Source organism: Hemicordylus capensis, chromosome 1 (assembly GCF_027244095.1).
Source record: "Hemicordylus capensis ecotype Gifberg chromosome 1, rHemCap1.1.pri, whole genome shotgun sequence".
NCBI lineage: Eukaryota > Metazoa > Chordata > Lepidosauria > Squamata > Cordylidae > Hemicordylus > Hemicordylus capensis.
Genome location: NC_069657.1, coordinates 171,447,686 through 171,469,806, shown reverse-complemented (window position 1 = coordinate 171,469,806; position 22,121 = coordinate 171,447,686). Strand labels below are relative to the sequence as shown.

Here is a 22,121-nt window from a genome sequence, read left to right as displayed (position 1 = left end):
TGCTATCTAAAAAATTAAAAAGATAAGCAGAGGCACTCTTATCTCTGGATGTCCAGGCCAAACCGGCCCAGAAAGACTGGGGGGGAGGCCAGTGGGGGAAGGGGGGCGCTTCAGAGACATCCTTCCATGGCTGCGGCAGCACCCCTCAGAGGCGGCAGAACGACCCAGGCCCAGAGGTAAGTTTCAAATATTTTATTTTATGTTATTTTATGTTATTTTAACATTTCAAATACCTGGACTGGCTCTGAGCCGGCCAGGGAGGGTTGTCTCGAGGTCAAGCTGGGCCCAGTCCGGCTTGAGGGCGAACCGGCTCAACCTTGAGCCGTTTCGCACATCCCTAGCCCAGTCTTCCCTCTGAGGCGTGCCTGTGTTCATGCGCTCACACAGTTTTTTTTAAAAAAAAAATCTGCTTAGTTAATTTTAGATCCTGCTCAGGTTGAATCAGGAAGGCCCCACTCTGAATGTATGTGTGCGCACACTGCCTTGATACTGCCACCCAGAACAAAACTCATTCCACACACAGATGAAAAAAATTAGAGAGAACTAATTTGGCCTCCACATTCACCAGGGCTGCCTCCATTCATAGACCGGCACTAGAGACACAATGCAGTACTTGAATTACTGTTTTTAGGAATTTGGACTGGATAAGCTCCAGAGGGAAGAAGTTGGAAAAGAGGCCCAGCTGAGCGCCATAGAGGAGTTGCCACAGCAATTTAGCTTCAAATAGTTTAAAAGCTACAGGTATGTAATGGCCACCTCTTGATCAGAATAATTTTAGGATGACAGCAGCACTCCTCTGGGTGATTGGGGCAGTATGACTGCCGTGTGCTTTCCTGGTACCAGAGGCATGAAAGAACACCCCCAGGGATTTTAAACATAGACCTGCTTGATTTTGTCCCCATTTATTTTATTTTTTTAAAAAATTACATTTTAAATCCCGCTCTTCCTCCAAGGAGCCCAGAGCGGTGTACTACATACTTAAGTTTCTCCTCACAACAACCCTGTGAACTAGGATAGGCTGAGAGAGAAGTGACTGGCCCAGAGTCACCCAGCAAGTCTCATGGTTGAATGGGATTTGAACTTGGGTCTCCCCGGTCCTAGTCCGGTGTGTCTTTGGTCTCTTAGCAAAGACCATAATTGTGGCTATGTGATAGCTAATTTCCAGTTGATCATTCTAACAATATTGAGCAAGGGCCCTCAGAGCTCTTTTGAGACCTAAAGGGGTCCTTGAGAGAATTGTTGCATCATCTGCATAAAGCAGAGTAGAGATGTATTTCTCTGCCAGCTTGGAAGGGTGGAAGTCCGTGGATTCTATGATAGCAAATGAGATTTTCAATGAAACACCATGAATCCACTCTAATTTGCTATCATAGAATCCACACTCAGAATACCTCAGAAACAACAGAACCCTGTACCCCATGGGTTAGAAACCCTTGGGGGTGGTTGGCACCCTATGTGCACTACACCACCACTCGCTCTGGGCCACCCCAGCATCCCCCAAGTGCACTTATGGGGCTGCTGAAAGCTCCATGTATACCTTATGAGGAAAAAGCTTAAAGATGCGTAATCTTCAACAATTTACCAAAAATCAGCCCTCTGCCCAAATCCTTTGAAAAAAATTCAGGTAGCTTCCTTGCCCCTACCTGGAACTACCACCAACCCCACACTTCTCTAGGCCACCCCTTTGCCCCCGACGTGAAGCTATACATTTGCTGACACCTCCATGCTTCTTTATGGAGAAAAACCTTAAAGACGCATAAACTTCAACAATTCCCAAAAAATCAGCCCTCTGCCCAATCACTCTGAAATTGGGGTGGTAGCCTCCACCCATTAGGCACTACCACTCCACCCCACTATTTTTGCCCAGATCCCACGCTATGCCCCCGAACTGCCCCAAAGATACAAAAACTTCAAAAATTCCCCAAAAATCAGCCCTTTGCCCAATCCCCCTGAAATTTGGGTGGTAGCCTCCACCCATTGGGCACTACCACTACACCCCACTATTTTGCCCCTGGGACCCATTTTTCTAATGCAAATCTATTCAGATTCGGATTTAATCCGAATCTGAACCGAATCAGGGGTGATTCGGGTAGCCCATATTCAGGCACAGAACAGAACGGGGGTGATTCGGTTCGGGTCCCGAACTGAATCACCGAAAACCCGAATTGCACACCCCTATTGTCTTCATCCATATGTACCTGCCAGGCCTTAAAATCCTCATCTCTGGTGCTGCTTTCTGATTCATTGTGCTGACAGATCTGACTTGTAGAGATTGGGGGCAGAGTCTTTTCAGTGCTGGTGCCACACTCACAGAACTCCTTATCTGATATTATTTGCCTAAACCCTCAGCCTTGAAGACCCATCTGTTATGGCTGGGTTTTAAATGAATTCTCTGTGTGTGTGTGTGTGTGTGTGTGTGTGTGTGTGTGTGTGGCGGGGAGATCAATTTCTGTGGTTTTATGGCATGGTACCCTGCTGCAGGTTGTCTTATTGCTTGTTATTTTCTCTCTCTCATTGTAGGATTTCTTGTTTTGTTTTAGCATGAACCACTTTGTATAAAGGTATTTTTTAGAAAAAAATGTACAAAGATGTTTTTAAATGCAGGGTCTTTTATGTTTACTGAGCATTGGAAAGTCAAATTTTATAAACACACACATAACATGTTCAGCCGAGTTGTCTAGCCATGAAGGTGCTGTAGGTTATGCATGTTTCAAATTCCAGCTTTCCATATGGTGAGGATGTACCTAGATATGAGCTAGATGTCTTTTGAAGGTTCTTCAACCTCTTTATTTTGAAAGATGTATATAGCTTTTCACTAATATCCTAATTCCATGAACAGTGGCTCATAAGAACTGTTGATAAGGTCATAACAAGAAACTAGAACAACTTGTCCTTTTGTATACAGTCTAGTTCCCATTGGTTCCAGCTATTGTTCCACTATACAATTCCCCCTACACTTCCAGGAAAAGGGAGGCTTATTCAACATACATAGGTCTTTGGGGCTTAAGAGATCATAAGTTTTGACTGCTATAACTGAAAGTTCCTATGCCATTGACATCCACACTGATCCTTAAAATTGGTGTGTGAGAGCTTGAATGAGAATACTAATGCTTATTTTGTTGTGAAGAAAACATCTTCGGGGCTCAACTTGGAAAAATTCAGATATGGTCTGAAATACAAGACTTAGGAGCTGTAGTAATAACTCCTGAAAGACTGAATATTACTTCCACTTTCAAAATCATCCATCAACACGTCACTATTCCACATCTTACGAGAATATAAACTTAACTGATATTCGGAAGTCTATGAAAGTGCTGCTGATAAATAAGCTGCAGTAGCATTCACTTCCTGGCACTAAACATTTACATAATTTAATGAACTGTTTTCAAACCCTCATGAATTAGCTACTGTAAATGTTAACAGTTGATGCAAACAAGGAGGCCACTCAGATTTGGTATTGGGGTTATCAACTGTTATATACAAGAAAGCTGATAGCTGATATAATAAATCTGAGATAATTATTTCAGGGACTTATACCACAACTTGCATATTAACTCAGTTTAAGAATGCTTTGGTGGATTCAACTGAAGTCCATTAATTACATTTCCAAGTCAGATGCATACAAAATCAAGACACTATAGGTACTGCTATGTTACTCCAATACTGAATATGTAACAGGAGATGATAGCCTTTCAGTTAACCATGCACAAGAAGCAACCAAGTGATGATGTGTGAACACAATTTTGTACCTAGAATTAAAATGATGTCTCTGAAGTACAATTTAATTTCCCAGTGTTTATTGAAACAGACAATAAATGCATTCATCCTGATGGAAGAATTCCTTGGTCCTTTAATACAAAGAAGAAAACTGAAAATTCAACTAGATTATAAATTGGATACCAGTTGGGGAATGTATAGGTTAGAATGGTTTCTGGTGCAGATGATGGAACACATGGTCAGCTCCCCAGTATCAGTTCTCAAGTACACTGATTTGAGATCCATGGGGTTAGTTTTTTACACCACAATTGCCAAAATTAAATGCCTTGGAATCCTATTTAATCACATTATTAACTCTGTTATTGAAATCTATAAAAATTCAAAATGCTTGGGCTGGATAGTGACTTTCTTCTAATTTCTTATTTTGTTTTATACTGTTGTTATTGCCTTGTGCAAAAATGTGATATAAATATTTAAATAAAATTAATGAACTCTTTTTGATACACGGATATTTGACTCCTGCCATCTGCAAAACCCAGACAAAGTAACATACCAATTAAGTCTCATATTAGTATTTGAAAGCTTATTCACATATGCAGGGGCATCAGTTGATGTCTCATCTTTTCATGAGTCAATAAGGCAGGTGAATATGTGAACTGATTCCATGGGAAAGTGTTGTCTGAGATTATATTAAAGCCCTCTGATGTTTAAACTATCATTGCAATTTCACACAAAATCACTTGTTGCAATCATTAAGTGATTAACACACGTGTTAATAAATCTAAAGATCCTGAGCATCTAGGGGAATTATGTGAATCATCCTTAACTGAATGGTTATCTTGGCCATAAAGCAGTAGAAAAAACTGAAGGTTGTTTTGCAGCTAGTAGCTGTAGTATCACTTATTAAGTCTCAAATACTGTTGGCTTTAACAAATTATAATATTCAGTTGCTGATACAGTCAAAACATTTACATCTAAAACAGATTAGATTTTCAGATTTTCCCAGAGCTATACAATACTTGGCTATTTTTGCCTTTGCTGAAATATCTTTGTATCAACCATATTCTCCTCATTTGGTTTATATAACATCATATCCATGAAAACGGAGGCAAATATCAAGTTAGTACTGTGCAGAAAGCCATTTTAAGTGGCGTAGCGGGGAAATGCTTGACTAACAAGCAGAAGGTTGCAAGTTCAAATCCCCACTGGTAGTATATCAGGCAGGAGCGATAAAGGTAGATGATGAAAGGCATCTTCTCATACTGCGTAGGAGGAGGCAATGGTGAACCCCCCCTACCAAATAAAACCACAGCGCTCTGTGGAGTCAAAATCGACTTGACGGCATACTTTACTTTACTGTGCAGAAAGATGGTGACCCACTGATTTCATTAAACACATTTAAAAGCCAGTTCAGTAGGTTTAATGGTTTGTGGACTGTGGTCAAATATACTCCAAGGCTCTTCAAACGTGCAGCCTAGCCCAGGCTGGGGAAGCCCAGCTTGGGTTAGGCTGCGCATGTGAAGTGCTGGGATCAAGTCTGGACCCCAGTGCTGCCCTCATGCCTAGCCCCGCTATTGAACCTGGCTGTGGTTCATTTAAACTTACCTGGCCAGGGGCGTAACTACCATTCGGCAAGGGGAGGCAGCTGCCTGGGGGCCCCCACGCCTCAAGGGGCCCCCCAGAGGCAAGTCACCTTTGAAGTGAGTGTGTGTCTATCAGCGAGGGGCCCATTTAAAAATTTTGTCACTGGGCCCACTCCAGCCTCGTTGCGCCCCTGCAGCTGGCAATCAAGTGCATGACTGCCTATGGTTCAATGTCTTCCGCCTGGTTCACCACCACTTCCAGCAGTGAGACAGGGGAAAGGAGTGGCCACGCCAAGTGTGTTGACTGCTCTAATGCGAGCAGGCAGTGCACGCATAGCGTGGGGTACCTTGGGATGCGGGAAGGGAAAGTCCTCCCACTCCCAGTTCTTGCCTTCACCACATGGCTGCTCACATGGGCATGTGGCGTGATGAAGGCAAAAATGGCTGCCATTCGTCTGCCGGGGAAGGCAGGTGAGCTCTGTGCAGAAGCACAGCCCGTGAAAGCGGTAGCCTACCTGATTCACATCCTTAGCATGTAAGCAAAACAGATGCTTCAACTGAATAGGGGTGTGTGAACCAATCCAGTTTGAGTGGTTTGGGTTCAAATCGGCCTGGCCCCCAGGAGGGGGTGCCAGTCTGAGTTCAAACCGGACTGGCCCTGGTTTGGAGATCCATTCGCAAAGGAGAATCCAGTGAGGGTTTCCTGAGTCAAGGGGCAGGGGGCTTTCTAGACCAAGAGGGGAATCACCACTTTCAGTGGTGGTGTCGGGCATAGCAGCAGCTCTCCCAACCCCCGCCGGCTTCCTCCAGAGGAGCCTGGGTTGAATGCGGCCCATTTCGGGCCTCCACACATGCTGGGCTGTAGCTGGCCCAAGCTACTTTGGAGGAGGCCCACAGGGGTGGGGAGGGGAGCCACTGCTACTGAAAGTAAGTCACTCTGACTCCCCTGCTGCAATAAGTCTAGGAAGCCCTCCTGTCTAGGAAGTCCTTCAGGAATCCCTCACTGGGATCTCATTTACGATTAGACAACTGAATGTATGTATGTATGTTTATTTCAAATATTTATACCCCGCCCCTCCAGTACACTACTGCTTGGGGCAGCTCACAACAACAAAATAGATACAATATACAATAAAAGTAATAAAATTAACCAAATTGAGTAAACAAGTTAAAAGTCAAGTTAGAAACCACAATCGGTATTAAGTTCAAATTAAAAGTTATTCGCACAATTATTCGGTTCACACTGGTCCGGCAGTCGAACCAGACTGTGTCCCACTCAACTGAAACTGTACTGGGCTGGGTCAGTTCGAATCCTGTTTGGATTCGAACGGAACTGTCTTGGCCGGTTCTGTGCACATTGCTAAGACTGATTAATAGGCAAAACACGCAATATATGTACAGCAATGACATATATAACTTGTTATGCAAAACCATTGCTTGTAGTAACCATAGTTAAGAATCCACACCACAGTTTGAATTTCCAGCAACTGGCAAGCTATGGTTTAGAGCATCTTGTCTGCTTTTGTTTCGAATATGCTCAGGACTTGGCTACATAAGTTCATTCCTTCTCTATTGTGTAACCGTCTCTTGAAATGGAGCAACTCCCATGGTCTTTCCTACTGAGGCAGAACAATGCTTCAAACTGGTTTGTCAAGGTTTTGTTTATTAAGGCATAACAGCAAACCAGTTAGTACAAACTATGATTTGCAAACCAGATTCAAGATGGTTTCAAATCCTTTATGTTGGCCCCCACAAAACCACACATTTGAAGACAGGGTTGGGTTCAGACATAACACAAAACCACATTTATCTAAATAAACCATAGTTTTTCATTCAATTTTAAAACTATGGAGCTCTTCTCATGATTAGTGCAAAGAGCCATGAGGAGGTTAGCGGGGAGAGTGGGCTTATTTTATTACAGCCCGAACCAGGCTGTAGCTGGCCTGGATACTTTGGAGGAAACCGATGGATTGTGTGGGGAGTCACCCCACCACTACTGCCGGCTCTGTTACGGAGCTGGCGGGGGCTGGGAGAATAAGGGGTTGCATCCCCGGAAGCTCCAGCATGCCCTGTGCGAGCGTGCAGGGCATGCTGGAGAAACCTCCGAGCCAGGAGGCTGATTTTCAGCAACTCACAAGCAGAAAAACCGGGTTTGTGGAGTGCTTGCTCCGCAAACCCAGTTTAAGTGGAGGGGTAGTTTGGTGGGTTAACCACCTGGAGGCCACTGGGCTTGCCTGCGAGCCCGGTGGTTCTCACGGTCAGGTGAAATCAGGCTAGGCTCCCCTAGCCCGATTTCACCTGATCATGGGAATAGCCTCTATATGTAGCTTAAAAACAGCTTTTTTGGGTTAAGAGTAGATTGTTTTTCAATCATGCTCTGGAAGGGCTAGTATCTTCAGAAAACAGTATTGATGCAAATGGTTCAGCCACCTTTAGTCAGGTTGGTCCTTGGTGTGTATCTGAATTTGGAAGCATGTGGGACTTGTGCAGAAAGCTGAAGCACCTAAGCTGAACCTAAATTCTGCACTAGCTAGATAATTGGAGAAAATATCAGCCGTCTTTTAATAGATCAAAGTGATCAAGTTGTATAAACAAACAATAGATTGATTCATACCCAACACAGAGAAACATTTAATAATAAGTGGGTGAAGGGGAGACATCACATACCCATTTTAGAGATGTGCACAGAACCGGTTCCATACATTCCTGGGAGGGTGCAGGGGTTACTTTAAGAGGAAGGGAGGTTGCATACTACCTGCCTATCCCTACCCCACCACTTTCCTCCCACCAATGGGCGCAGGGCTGCAGTGCATTGGCCATTTGCGTGGCAATGCTGAACGGGGCTGCAAGGAGGAATGCTGCAGCCCGGCACCGCTTTTTGGGAAAGTGCTGGTGGGGTTAAAGCAGTGGGAAAGAGGCAGGGCATGGGCTGTCAGGTAGGCAGCACCTTTCCTGTTATTTAAAGCTACTGAACCAGTACAAACGCCAGTTGACAGAGCTGGTTCGGCACTCTAGAAAAGGAGCACAGAACCAGTTCTGTGTACAACGCATTTTATAGCCTCACCCCAAATCAGCATACTGTTTCTAGCCCATAAAGGATTGCCCCTGAATGGTGTATGCCTCTGAGAAGTTGTTAGTTTTTCCACTGCAAACCCTCCTTGTCTTTTTCCCCCACTTAGCAGTGTTGGAGCAGATTTTTTTGTTTGGAAACAGAAAAATGACATTTCCCGGCTATATGTCTTTTTAAGTTCATCTTAAACTTATGAATTTGTTGCTATTTGAAAAAAGAAAGAAAAAACAGCAAGAGTTATGAAACACCACAAAATTAATTTACCTGTGGGCATTGGCTCCAGTAACTCCATTCTGACACGACACATTCACTGGGGCAGTAAAGGGTGCACTTTTGTGTTTCAAGAGGAATTTCAGACTGATTACATAGAATGTTGGCTATAGTCTCACCATTGCCATCTTCAGTGGAGTTTACACATCTGCAATGCGAAAGAAGATCATAATCTGTTGCACATTTCACACTGAACAAAATAACAGAGAAGAAATTGCATGTAATTTCAAATAAACCAATATATAATGGCTTAATACAAAGGCTCTTTTTTCTGGAGGAAGACTCCTTCTGGAGAAAGAAAACCTTTGGATGCAATCCAATGGCTGGATTCAGACATAATGCAAAACCACGGTCTGTTTAATTGCAGCATGGTTTTGTGTTCTGTCTGAACACAAACCTGTCCATGAACTGTTCTTTGTTCTGGGGCCAACAAACCAAGACCTGAAACCATAATTTGAAGTTGGTTTGTAAACCACAGTTTATGTAAGTGATGTCTGGATTCGGAGCATATGTCATGCCACTCTAGGAAGCCTGAACTCTTAAATGTTTAGGACCTGCATTATTTATTAATAATTTTGTAGATGAACCATGCATTGCACAGAACTGCCAAGAACTGCTTTGCCATTTAATGATCTCTAAATATTTGTATTATGCTCTATGCTGCATGATCTAGAATAACTAAATGACAACCAATGTAATATTGTGAAGAAATGCTTCAATTAATTAAGGTATTAATGTCATGCTAGTGAACTCTGAGATTCTAGCCCTACAGACTATTTTTTCATTTATTTAAAATATTTATTTGAAATATGTATGCCCCATCTGTCCAATACACAACTGCTCTGGACAGCTCACAAAATTAATACAACAGATACACTATAAAAATATATAAATAAGTTAAAAAGATAAAACCCATCAGATACAAGCAGCAGATAAGATATTAAAACACCGCTCTAAAGATATGAGTCTTCAGTAATTGTTTAAAAATCCCAAGGGAGGCTACATGGTGTAGCTAATTTGGGAGGGTGTTCCAAAACTGTGGCCACAACAGAAAAGGCCCAGTCTTGCTCAGACTAGAAAAATTTTCAAGCATCATACAGGTCCAAATGGTAGGACATCTCATGCCTCTTACTGATGTTACTTTAAGAAAATATTTTGCTCTCTAGTGAAGGTTTGAACTTACTAAGGCACAGTTCTCCTACTCACATGTAATCCTTGAAGTATTACAAATATGGGAGTAAGGCAAAGGAGCCTTTAAAGCATGGAGCAGTGATTCCACTTTCTTAAACATTCTTGTTTCAAAACCTGCTGCTTTTATTTCCACACACCTGATTTTCCTTGTTTGTATTCCTCTTCCACAGTGGAGAGAGTTTTGCTCACTGTTGATTTCACATGGAGACCAGGATTCAACTATCCAGGAATACCGATTGCATTCACTGTAGCATGGGACTGCCTCATACACCTAGCAGAGGAAACATGCATCATCATCATCATCATCAACAACAACATCATCATCATTATTAACACAGTCAGACAGGTGTTATTGACTGGTTTGTTTTATACACACATCGAGTCCTTCCCAAGGACCTGGGATTGCTGAATTTTATTGTCAACGTTGTTGCTGTTGTTATAGATATCGTCGCAGAATATAGGCTGTTCCCAGTAAAGTTGCTTTTTGTAATTGGCTGATGGTGATTTCTGTGGCCCCTATGGTGTTGAGGTGCTCTTCTAGTTGTTTTGGAATTGCACCTAGGGCGCCATTTACCACTGGGATTATTTTGGTCTTCTTCTGCCACAGCCTTTCAATTCTAATTTGTAGATCTTTGTATTTTGTGATTTTTTTTCTATTTCTTTTTCTTCTATTCTGCTATGCCCTGGTACTGCTATGTCGATTATTTTAACTTGTTTTTCTTTCTTCTCGACTACAGTTATATCTGGTGTATTGTGTGGCAGATGTTTGTCTGTTTGTAGTCGGAAGTCCCATAATATTTGTACATCTTCATTTTCTACAACTTTTTCAAGTTGCCATTCTTAAGCCATTGCCAGGTCTTGGTGATGTCTGATTTTCCACTTATATTGTGCAAATATTGACCATGCAGGGGCTTATTTTTCCATTTTTCTGCTCGGTTCTTGACTTGTTCTTTCTTGTAGGCCTGCTTTCTTTCATTGGTGTTGAATACTTTCTCGTTATTGGCCATTTGAAGTGCATCTTCTTCACTGTCCTTGATAGATTCTTCAAGGCCTCTTTTCTCCTCCTCTACTGTTTGATAGACTTACAGCATTCCTCTTCCACCTGAGCTGCGAGGGAGGTATAGCCTATCTACATCACTGCGGGAGTGCAGAGCATGATTGATGGTCATGATTTTCCTGGTCTTACGATCTAGCGTCTCTAGCTCTGCCTGGGTCCAGTCTATTATTCCTGCAGTGTATCTGATAATAGGTATAGCCCAGGTGTTTATGGCTTGTATGGTGTTCCTGCCATTGAGTTTGGACTTTAGGATTTTTCTACTTCTCCTGATGTATTCACTTCTAATTTTTCTCTTAACTTCAGTGTGTACGATGTAATCAGCCTGGAGAATGCCCAGGTATTTGTAATGTTTTTTCTCTTCCAGGTTCTTGATGTTGCTTCCATTGGGCAGTTCTATTCCTTTTCCTCTGTTCATTATTAATGCAGCACACTTGTCTAGTCCAAACTCCATTGCTATATCGCTACTGAATATACGGACAGTGTTCAGCAGTGATTCGATTTCTGACTGGAACTTTCCATACAACTTCAGATTGTCCATGTACAGCAGATGGTTTAATTTACTTAATGTTTTAGATTTTACTTTACATTTTTATCATCATCATCATCATCATCATCATCATCATCATCATTTATAAGCCACCCCAAAGGCTCTGGGTGGTTGATATTATACATATCAACCATCCAAGTTAATATCTCCTCAGAAATGCTTTGGCAATACAACATTAAAATACAAATCTAAAAAACATACCCATATTACTGGGAAACATGCTGGATTATATTCACTATTCTGAGAACACTGTGATGTTTAAATTCATTGATTCATTATGGACTTGCCAAAATATGTGCAAAAATGTAATATGTATGCAGCTTCAAAGAAAACAGAATAAAAATAACAGCTATTTCCATAAGCCTAAACAAGAATTCCATTACAATTTCATTTCCTCTGATGGCCCACACATCTATTAGATACCCCCTCCTAAAATTATACAACACATTGCAATTTTTTAAAAAAGTTCTGTATGGTACCAACTGATTTTTTAAAAATCATTTCTTTTTAATTTCACATGGTCTTAATACTTAACTTTAGCAAAGGAATGAAAGTTTTTGCCTCTTGGAATTTTATTTCTATCCCCCAATGCACAGGTTAAATAATAACTGGATTTGTTGTTGTTGTCCAAGAGTCACTCTTACTCTATTTTCTATAGATAGTAACTATAGTAACAATAACTCCACAGAAACTGTCAATCCCAGTCAGTTAGCACAATCTTATTTAAAATGGTCATCTTGTGTCTAAAATGTGTAAATGTATTAATAATATTGTCCAAGAAAGATTTTAAAAAATTTAAAATATGGCTTCAATAGTGTTTATAGGAACGTGGACAATAAATTGAGGGTTTCCACCTATTCAAAGTCTAATCCCAGATGGAAGCGACTTTGTTGAGCAGCTTAAATACATGGTATTGCATCAGGGAAATGTCAGTGGTACCCAGAACACTAAAATGATTTATCCTTGGGCAAATACCTGCAGAATATTCTAAATGGTGATTCCTGTGGAATGTTGTCCTAGGCCACGTCCATCCATCCGTCAATGTGTGTGAGTGTGTTTTAAATGAAGTAGTAAGACGTTTGGGCTATTCTCACGAGTAGCAAAATTGGGCTAGGAGAGCCTAGCCTGATTTTTGCTGCTCGTGTAAACCACCGGGCTTGCAGGCGAGCCTGTTGGCTTACAAGCAGTTAGCCCACTTCTGTAGCCCTCCCCTAAGCCCAAGTTTGCTGAGTGAGCGCTTCGCAAACCTGGGCTTCCCGATCACGAGTAGCTCCGGCAGGGCATACTGGTGCTTCCGGCGGCCACGTGGACCCCGAGCTCCCCAGCCCCACCGGCTCCATCACAGAGCCATCATACAACTGGTCTTTCACAAGTTATCCAGTAGGTTTATTCACAGAACTCTAAACAAGGTCATAGGAACTGTCAGCTAAGGTAGGAGAGCTGTGCTTAATCTTGATCTGTGGTTGTGTGAACTCAAAAAGCAAGGTAGGAGGCCAAGAGACAATGTGGGAGATGGGAGAGAGATAGAATGGGCACACCCTACCACATTCTGAGTTCATTCACATGACCAGGTGGGCAGGGCAGTGGGAAGGTGGGTGGGGTGGAAGGCTGGTAAAACCCACCTTCTCCCCCAGATGAGTGCTGTTCTGTTGCATGATCTGTGCTGAGTGCCACAGCATGGAGCTCCAAAGGCCGAGACAATGTGTCCTGGCCTCCACATGTCCCACCATGCACCATGTGGAATGCATGATGCATTGGGGATTCCCCCAGGAGACAGGAACTCTAGGTGCCCATCTCTGTGTCTGCTGGGGCTGATCATAGCTTCAGTAAACTCACAATGCTGGAGCCACTCAAGCCCTTAACCATGGCTAAGAGCTGGGTTTAAAAGTAGGGCTAGGTGGTGCTGCCCTGCCGGGATCAGCCTGATCCTGGCAGCTCTCACATATAGCCTAATCCAGGCTGGGCTTACCTAGCTTTGGGTTAGGATGCACGTGAAAACAACCTCTCTGACTGCAACATTTTACTGAGGGTGGAGGAAAAAGCTGTCCTACCCACTTCCTATCTCTCTCACAATCACTCTGCTCTCCTCCAACCTTGCTTTTTGAGTCCACACGGCCATGGATCAGAAGCATTAATAGCTCTCCTGCACTGGATGGAGGCTCCTCTGATCCTGTTTCCGGACATGTAAATGAGCCTAATGTTTAATTTTTATTTTTATTTTTAAAAGGCATTATATATTACCCTGCCATTCCTTGTAAAAGCAGACACAAGGCAGCTTTTAGTAACAAATCACAATAGCTGTGCATAGGTGTGCCCAGAACACCATTTTGGGGAATGTGAGAGTTGCAGAGAGAATATTCAAGCAAATACAGGACAGATCCACCAACATTCCACAGAAAAAAAGAGGGACATGTTTGCAATGCCTCACTTCTCAGATCAAGTATCACTTAGCCTACAATCTCCACTATTTTATGAGCAATATTTGCATCCTATACCATATATGCATAGAATCTGTGTATAATTTATACATGACTGTAAATCTTCATGCATGTCCAGTTGTTCCCAAGAGCATGCCCATCTTGTTATGGTGTAGTGTAGTGTGATTGCATACTCTTCATTTCTTCACCATGGAGTAAAGGAAGTTATTCATTTTATGGGAAGATCTGTACTTGCTGATACTACCATAAGTGTGAGAATCACCAAGGAGTGAAGATTCTGACAACTGTACTGTACATTCGTACTCCATTTCTTCACCATGGATCCCTAGATCAGGGGTAGACAATCTTGACTCATCAGCTGTTGTTGAACAACAAACCCAGACCACAATTTAGTGTAGCTAGGGCGAATGGGAATTGTAGTTCAACAATGGCTGGAGGACCAAGGTTGCCTACCTCTGCCCTAGATACTATTCCACTATCAGGGGCGTAACTACCATTAGGCAAGGGGAGGCGGCTGCCTGGGAGCCCCCATGCCTCGAGGGGCCCCCCAGAGGCAAGTCACATTTGAAGTGAGTGTGTGTGTGTGTGTATCAGCGAGGGGTCCATTTTAAAACTTTGTCTCTGGGCCCACTCCAGCCTCATTACGCCTCTGTCCACTATCCTTTTTGCCCATCAAGGGGAATTTCTTCATCTCATGATCCTACTCTTCTGTGGACATTTCCAGAGTTGTTAAGCAGCAGTCTGTGATTTTTCATGGTGCTGAAGACATGATAAATGTGGGTGGATTTCTTTTTAAAAAATGATTTCTTAAACATTTAAAAGAGCCACATATCTGCATGCAAGTAAGTGAAGCACAAGCCTTTTGCATGCCACGGAATGCTAGAGTTGGACCAGACAGGAACTTGTAGTATCCAAGTAATGAGATTAACATTTGCTGAGGCTTCAGAGGTTATGGGCTTCAAATCCAAACCAGTTCCATCTCTCACCACTAATATTAACAGTGGACTATATTGCGGGTGTGGCCTAAGCTACTTTCTCCCAGCCAGAGTCCCCCTAACTTGAAATGTGTGGATAATGGACTTTTTTTAACACTGGGATTTGCAGTGCACATTTTAAAATGCTTTAGAACTAAAAACAAACTAAAGACACAAAATGGGAACAAAGTTAGAAAAGAGAAGGAACTCCTGCTTTTGCTGCTTCCTTTGGGGGTGAGCAAAGGGGACACTGACATTAGTCCCAACCATGCTAAAATCCCGCATTTCTCTATTGTTGCCTACAGACACCTCTCTCTTCTGCCCTGGGGAGATGGGAATACTATCCCAAATACCTGAAATGTCTATTCACATTGAGTAAAAGTTGTGAATTAGCTTTCCACTGTTGAAGGTTCTACATCTCCTGCTATATGCTGTATTCATTTACTGAAAAGTAGTTCAGTCATGGATAAAGATATGTGAAAAAGCACAAACCCTATTCAGACATTATAATGTATGTGTGTTGAATGTAACTTGTGAGTAACAATATGTGCATACAGATCTACACATGTGTACACTGTACACTGATTGTACATGCATTGAACATTACAGGCAAATAGGGATACAATTGTCCTACAATATAGCTCTGTCCAGATATTATAAACTAAGGATGCTGTAGCGACATACATCATCCCCAACAACAAATACTGTAGTCCCGCTTCTGTGCTGACATGCTTGCAAGCCCTGCCCTCTACTATCCATGGTTACAGCACTTGCTGAAGAGACAAATGTACTCATGTTCTTACGAGATTCTTCTCATGACTGGAAAGCTGGGGCACAACCTTGCCTTTGTACAGTAAATAGGGAAATGAGATTGAGATGGAAAGGATTATGTTCCCCACTACAGCCCTTACGGGCACCATAAATTAATAACTAATTGAATTACATTAGTTTAAACTAGTATTTGGGTCACATGCAGAAGAGTGGTTCAGACCAGTGTTTCTCAAACTTTTTGGAGTCAAGGACCGCTAAATTCTTCGTGCAGAGTTTCAAGGACCACTACATTCTTCATGCGCAGTTTCCCGGACCAGCAGTTAGTAAAGGGGTTTCAAGTCTGTCTGTCTGTCTGTCTGTCTATCAGACTTCTATACTGCCCAAAACTTGCATCTCTGGGCAGTTTAGAATGAAAATAATATAAGCATTAAAATAATTAAATTTGGAATCTTTTGCAAACATGGAATATTAGGGGTTCTTAACCTTGGGTCCCTCAGTTAAACTCCCATAACCCCCAACAACAATGGCATTTGGCCATTATGGCTGGGGATTATAGGAGTAGAAGTCCACCAATGTCTGGGTACCCAAGGTTGAGAACCCCTGAATCTAAAAGCCTGGGTGAACAAATTTGTCTCCAGTATGTCTGGAGTGGAGGTGCTTGTGATTACTCAATGGAGAGGGGATGTTGGGCCATTAGAAAAATTCAAAAGCTACATGGGGCCAATGAAAACAACATACAAGCAAGCCCCACTGATGCAAGAGGGAAACAGCGTTCCCTCTCAAGGCGCCTCGACCACAACAGGCAGCTGGGTTTCAATCAACCAACCTTTGGCTGCAAACAATGAGCATGCAAGAACCAGCAGCCCTTCAAGTGGCGCCCACTGCCATACTTTTTCCTCCATGCCCCCGCATCGCATACAGTTTGAAGCTGTAAAGATAGGGAATAAGATAGCTGTAGGAAGATCTCAGCAGCATGTGGAGGCAAGGCACAAGAAGGGTCCCACGCCTCCGTGATACTCTTCCTCTTCCGTGCCATGTGCAAAATTGAGTAAGTGAGTGCCTTGATTTCAGTTGTGGGGGGGGGGGTTGACTCCCAGTCAGGGACCGGCACTCAACCCTTCGGGGACCGGCAGCGGTCCAGGGACCGGTGGTTGAGAAACACTGGTTCAGACAACTGCCCCCACCACCCATTCAGACAAACTGCTCCTCCACTAGGAAAGTTAGCTCAGTTTGACAAAAGAGGGAAAGGATGTGCATGCTCTCCTGTCCTTATCCAATGGAGCTTGGTTGCCAGGTGAAGTATTATATGAACTATTCCAATTAGGAAATCCACATTCTTGGTATGAAATCTGAAAGGATCAATGCTCAGAAATCAGCTATTCCAATGGTACACCATCTATTCCAGATCACGAAAATGTTGTTTTTCCTGATTCTGTTTAAGTATAGTGCTATGGGAGAAACATGGGGTTTATTTCTTTAGAATTCCTTGGACCTTTTCACCCCCAAAGTCCACAAGGTAGAAGAACCCTTCCCTCCGACCTACTGATTCTTCCCTGCAAGCTAGAGATCTGTGAACTGGCTCAAGATTGAGCTGGTTCACCATGGAACCGAGTCTGTTTGATGGCTTGCCCTCGAGCCAAATAGGGATGTGCAAAAACTGGCTAGCCCGGTTCAGTGCGAGGCTGAACCGGCCTCGAACCCAACTGGCCAGTTTGGTCCATAACCCCCTTGAACCCCCCTTTTGGTTCAGGGGGGTTCACAGACCAAAAATTGTAAAACAATTTTTTTTAAACCTTGTACTCCCCTCAGGGGAGTTCCTGGAGGTGGCAGCGGGTGTGTGTGTGTGTGTCCCGTGGAAGTTCCTCATCCTCCGTCGGCCTTCTAAATTACCCCTTCATCCCGTTTGGGTGCTCTTCGGATGGTTCATGGTGGCCTTCAAAATGGCCACTGCGAGATGGGAGACAACCGGAAACTCCCCCAAAAGACTGAGATGAGGTAAATGGGTGGAGGGGGAACCTTCTGAGGCCTTGCTTTCTGTGGCTGCAGCAGCAGCCCCCGGAGGCTGCTAGATGACCCGGACCCGGCGATGAGTTTAAAGAATACCTCTCCATATTTAGAACTCCCAAACTGGCTCAATTTGAGCCAAGCTGTGAGAGTGCAAAACTGAATATGCCCAGTCCAGTTCAAGTCTGGTTTGGACTCGAATCGAACTGGGCCAATGGGTTTTGTGCACACCCCTACTGCAAGCAACCCACTCCATATTCTCACAGTCAGTGGCCGCCTTCGGAAGTAATGCGGAACCGCAGGTCTATTTTTTTTGTGAAACTGTGGTTGCCCGCATTCAGATATATAGTTTTTGGAACTAGATGAGCCATCACCTCCCTTTTCATGTTACGTGCGATGCAGCCAATGTGAATTTGAGAATACATGTTTTCTGAGAGAACATCAGTTCTAACCTATTTCCCATACAATTCTGTTTGGTTCTTCATAAGGTGGAGCTGAACATTTTCTGGGTGAAAACATATTCTGGGAGTAAAAGGGATTATTAAGAAGGATATGGAGGTTTCAGAGAAGCTTGATGAGTTCTTTGCATCTGTCTTCACGGCAGAGGATACTGAGCATATACCTGTTCCTGAACCAGGCTTTTGAGGGATGCAGGCTAAAGAACTGAGTCAGATAGAAGTGACAAGAGATGATGTTCTTAACTGTCTGGAAAAATTGAAGACTAACAAATCACCAGGGCCAAATGGCATCCATCCAAGAGTCCTCAAAGAATTCAAATGTGAAATTGCCGACCTCCTTGTTAAAATATATAACTTATCCCTGAAATCGGACTCTGTACCAGAGGACTGGAGAGTAGCAAATGTAACACCCATTTTCAAAAAGGGATCCAGGGGCAATCCAGGAAATTACAGGCCAGTTCGCTTAACGTCCGTTCCAGACAAACTGATGGAAAGCATCCTCAAGGATAAAATTGTAAAGCATATAGAAGAACAGACCCTGCTGGGAGTGAACCAGCATGGGTTCCACAAAGGTAAATCTTGCCTCACCAACCTTTTGGAATTTTTTGAGAGTGTCAACAAGTGTGTGGATCAAGGTGATCCAGTTGACACAGTATACTTGGACTTCCAAAAAGCTTTCCACAAAGTTCCTCATCAAAGACTCCTGAGGAAACTGAGGTCATGGGATAAAGGTACAAGTACATGTGTGGATTGCTAACTGGTTGAAAGACAGGAAACAGAGGGTAGGTATAAATGGACAGTTTTCACAATGGAGGAAAGTAAGAAGTGGGGTCCCCCAGAGATCTGTTCTGGGACCGGTGCTTTTTAATTTATTCATAAATGATCTGGAAGCATGGGTAAGCAGCGATGTGGCCAAATTTGCAGATGACACCAAACGCTTTTGGATACTGAAATCCAAAACGGATTGTGAGGAGCTCCAAAAGGATCTCTCCAAACTGGGGGAGTCGGCGACAGAGTGGCAAATGGAGTTCAGTGTTGGCAAGTGTAAGATAATGCACATTGGGATGAAAACCCCCAACTTCAAGTATATGCTGATGGGATCTGAGCTGTCAGTGACTGACCAGGAAAGGGATCTTGGGGTGGTGGTGGACAGCTCGTTGAAAGTGTCGACTCAAGGTGCAGCAGCAGTGAAAAAGGCCAATTCCATGCTGGGGATCATTAGGAAGGCGGTTGAAAATTAAATGGCTAATATTATAATGCCCTTATACAAAACTATGGTGCAACCACACTTGGAGTACTGCGTAAAATTCTGGACACCACATCTAAAAAAGGACATTGTAGAACTGGAAAAGGTGCAGAAGAGGGCAACCAAGATGATCAGGGGCCTAGATAAGAAAGATCATCTTTCTTATGAGGCAAGGCTACAACACCTGGGGCTTTTTTGTTTAGAAAAAAGACAACTGTAGGGAGACATGATAGAGGTCTATAAAATCATGCATGGTGTGGAGAAAGCGGATAGAGAGAAATTCTTTTCCCTCTCCCATAATACTAGAACCAGGGGCCATCCCATGAAATTGATTGCCGGGAAATCTAGGACCAACAAACAGAAGTACTTTTTCACACAACACATAATCCACTTGTGGAATTCTCCTCCACAAGATGTAGTGACAGCCAACAACCTGGATGGCTTTAAGAACAGTTTGGATAACTTCATGAAGGAGAGGTCTATCAACGGCTACTAGTCGGAGGGCTGTGGGCCACTTCCAGCCTCAAAGGCAGGATGCCTCTGAGTACCAGTTGCAGGGGAGTAACAGCAGGAGAAAGGGCATGCCTTCAACTCCTGCCTGTAGGCTTCTAGTGGCATCTGGTGGGCCACTGTACGAAGCAGGATGCTAGACTAGATGGGCCTTGGACCTGATACAGCATGGCTGTTCTTATGTTCTTATGGGTGCTGGCTAAGATCTCCAATGCTCAGCTATGAGCTCTCTAGGTGGACTTATTTAGCCTTTGCTCCGAATCTGCAAAACATGGCTAAATAATTACTGACTTTCCTTACAGGGTTGCTCTAAGGAATATTGGAATGGGATAATGTATTTGGAACACTTTGAATACTCAAACAAAATGAACCTATCACTTACACAATGCTTAGGAATACAATAACTTGCCTGGTTTCAGTTTGGAATTAGGTCTGTCAAACTGAACTATCTTCTAAAAAGGTGAGAATACAGGTCATTTCTTGCCCCCAGGCTGAATTCTGAACTGGAATGCCCTCACACTCTCAATAATAGTGCAATGGGGTTTCTAAGGACCTCCCAACCAACTCCCCTTCACAATTTCCCCTGTGGATCCCAAAATCAATATTTTCTGCACTGAGGGGGCATTCCCAGCTCTTGCTACGTAAGGGGCTCTTTCACACAACCATATAGGGGTGGGATGGAGGAGAGGTCGAGATGTGGTGTTGGAGGCAACTGTTGCGTATCCCATGGACAGTGAGAATTATGAATAAGGAAGTTTTAGATCAAGTTAAACCAATAATATCGCTAGAAGCTAAGATTACTAAAGAAAGACATATTTTACATATGTAAGACTTACATATTACAAGACTTACATATTGAAGGAGGCATTGATTACACCACTCCTAAAGAAGCCTTCTCTGGATCCCTTAGTGATGGACAGTTACAGGCCAATCTCTAATCTCCCTTGGTTGGGCAAGGTGATTGAGAGGGTGGTGGCTGACCAGCTCCAGGCAGTCTTGGAGGAAACCAATTATCTAGATCCATTTCAAACTGGCTTTAGGGCTGGCTATGGGGTTGAGAGAGCCTTGGTTGGCCTGATGGATGACCTTTACCGGGGAATCGACAGAGGGAGTGTGACTCTGCTGGTTCTTCTGGATTTCTCAACGGTGTTCGATACCACCGACCATGGTATCCTTCTGGATCGCCTGGGGGAATTGGGGATAGGGGGCACTGCTTTGCAGTGGTTCCGCTCCTATCTCTTGGGTAGATTCCAGATGGTGGAGCTTGGTGACAGTCGCTCCTCAAAACAGGAGCTGCTATATGGAGTCCCCCAGGGCTCCATTCTGTCATCAATGCTTTTTAATATCTACATGAAACCACTGGGTGAGGTCATCAGGAGATTTCGTGCAGGGTGTTATCAGTATGCTGATGACACCCAAATCTACTTCTCCTTTTCATCTTCAGGAAATGGGACTCATTCTCGAAATGCCTGCCTACAGGCAGTAATGGGCTGGATGAGGGAGAACAAATTGAAGCTGAATCCAAGCAAGATGGAGGTGCTCATTGTCGGGGCACAGAATCTGAGGGATGAGTTAGATCTCCCTGTGCTGGATGGGGTTACACTCCCCCATAAGGAGCAGGTGCGCAGCTTGGGAGTATTCCTGGACCCAGGCCTCACCCTGGTATCTCAGGTGGAAGCCATGGCCAGGAGTGCTTTCTATCAGCTTTGGCTGATTTGACAGCTGCACCCATTCCTTGCAGAGGATGACCTCAAAACAGTGGTGCACCAGCTGGTAACCTCCCAGCTCGAATACAGCAATGCGTACAGCAATATGAGAGACCATATTACGCCTGTTTTGAAACAGCTACACTGGCTGCGGATATGTTTCCAGGCAAAATACAAAGTGCTGGTTATTACCTTTAAAGCCCTGAACAGCTTAGGTCCGAGTTACCTAAGAGAGCGCCTTCTTTTACATGATCCCCACCGCACCTTAAGACCATCTGAGGAGGTCCGTCTCCTGTTGCCACGGGTTCGTCTGGTGGCGACGCAGAGGTGGGCCTTCTCTGTAGCTGCTCCTGGGCTGTGGAATGCACTCCCGGCAGAAATTCATAATTTGAAATCATTGCCGTCCTTCAGGAGAGCCCTTAAAACCTACCTATTTGGCCTGGCCTTCCAGGGTTTTAAATGATTAACTGTTTAAAATTGTTTTAAATTGTTGCCCTGATTTTCAGGGCTTTTAGCTGTTCTATTGGTTTTATTGTGTTTTAATAGTTTTAATTGTTAATTTGTTTTAATGTTTTTATC

At 43.5% G+C, this 22,121-nt stretch overlaps 1 protein-coding gene across 10 annotated transcripts in view; it reads right to left on the bottom strand.

Moving 5' to 3' along the window:
* Positions 1-22,121, bottom strand: part of THSD7B (thrombospondin type 1 domain containing 7B) — a 690,438-nt gene that overhangs the window by 52,362 nt on the left and 615,955 nt on the right. For all 10 annotated transcript variants that reach the window (XM_053254956.1, XM_053254972.1, XM_053254939.1 and 7 more), the window contains 2 exons: positions 9,969-10,102; positions 8,635-8,788 (listed from right to left, as the gene is read on the bottom strand). In XM_053254956.1, the coding sequence (XP_053110931.1) occupies positions 8,635-8,788; positions 9,969-10,102 (288 nt within the window). The remainder of the gene's footprint in view (positions 1-8,634; positions 8,789-9,968; positions 10,103-22,121) is intronic.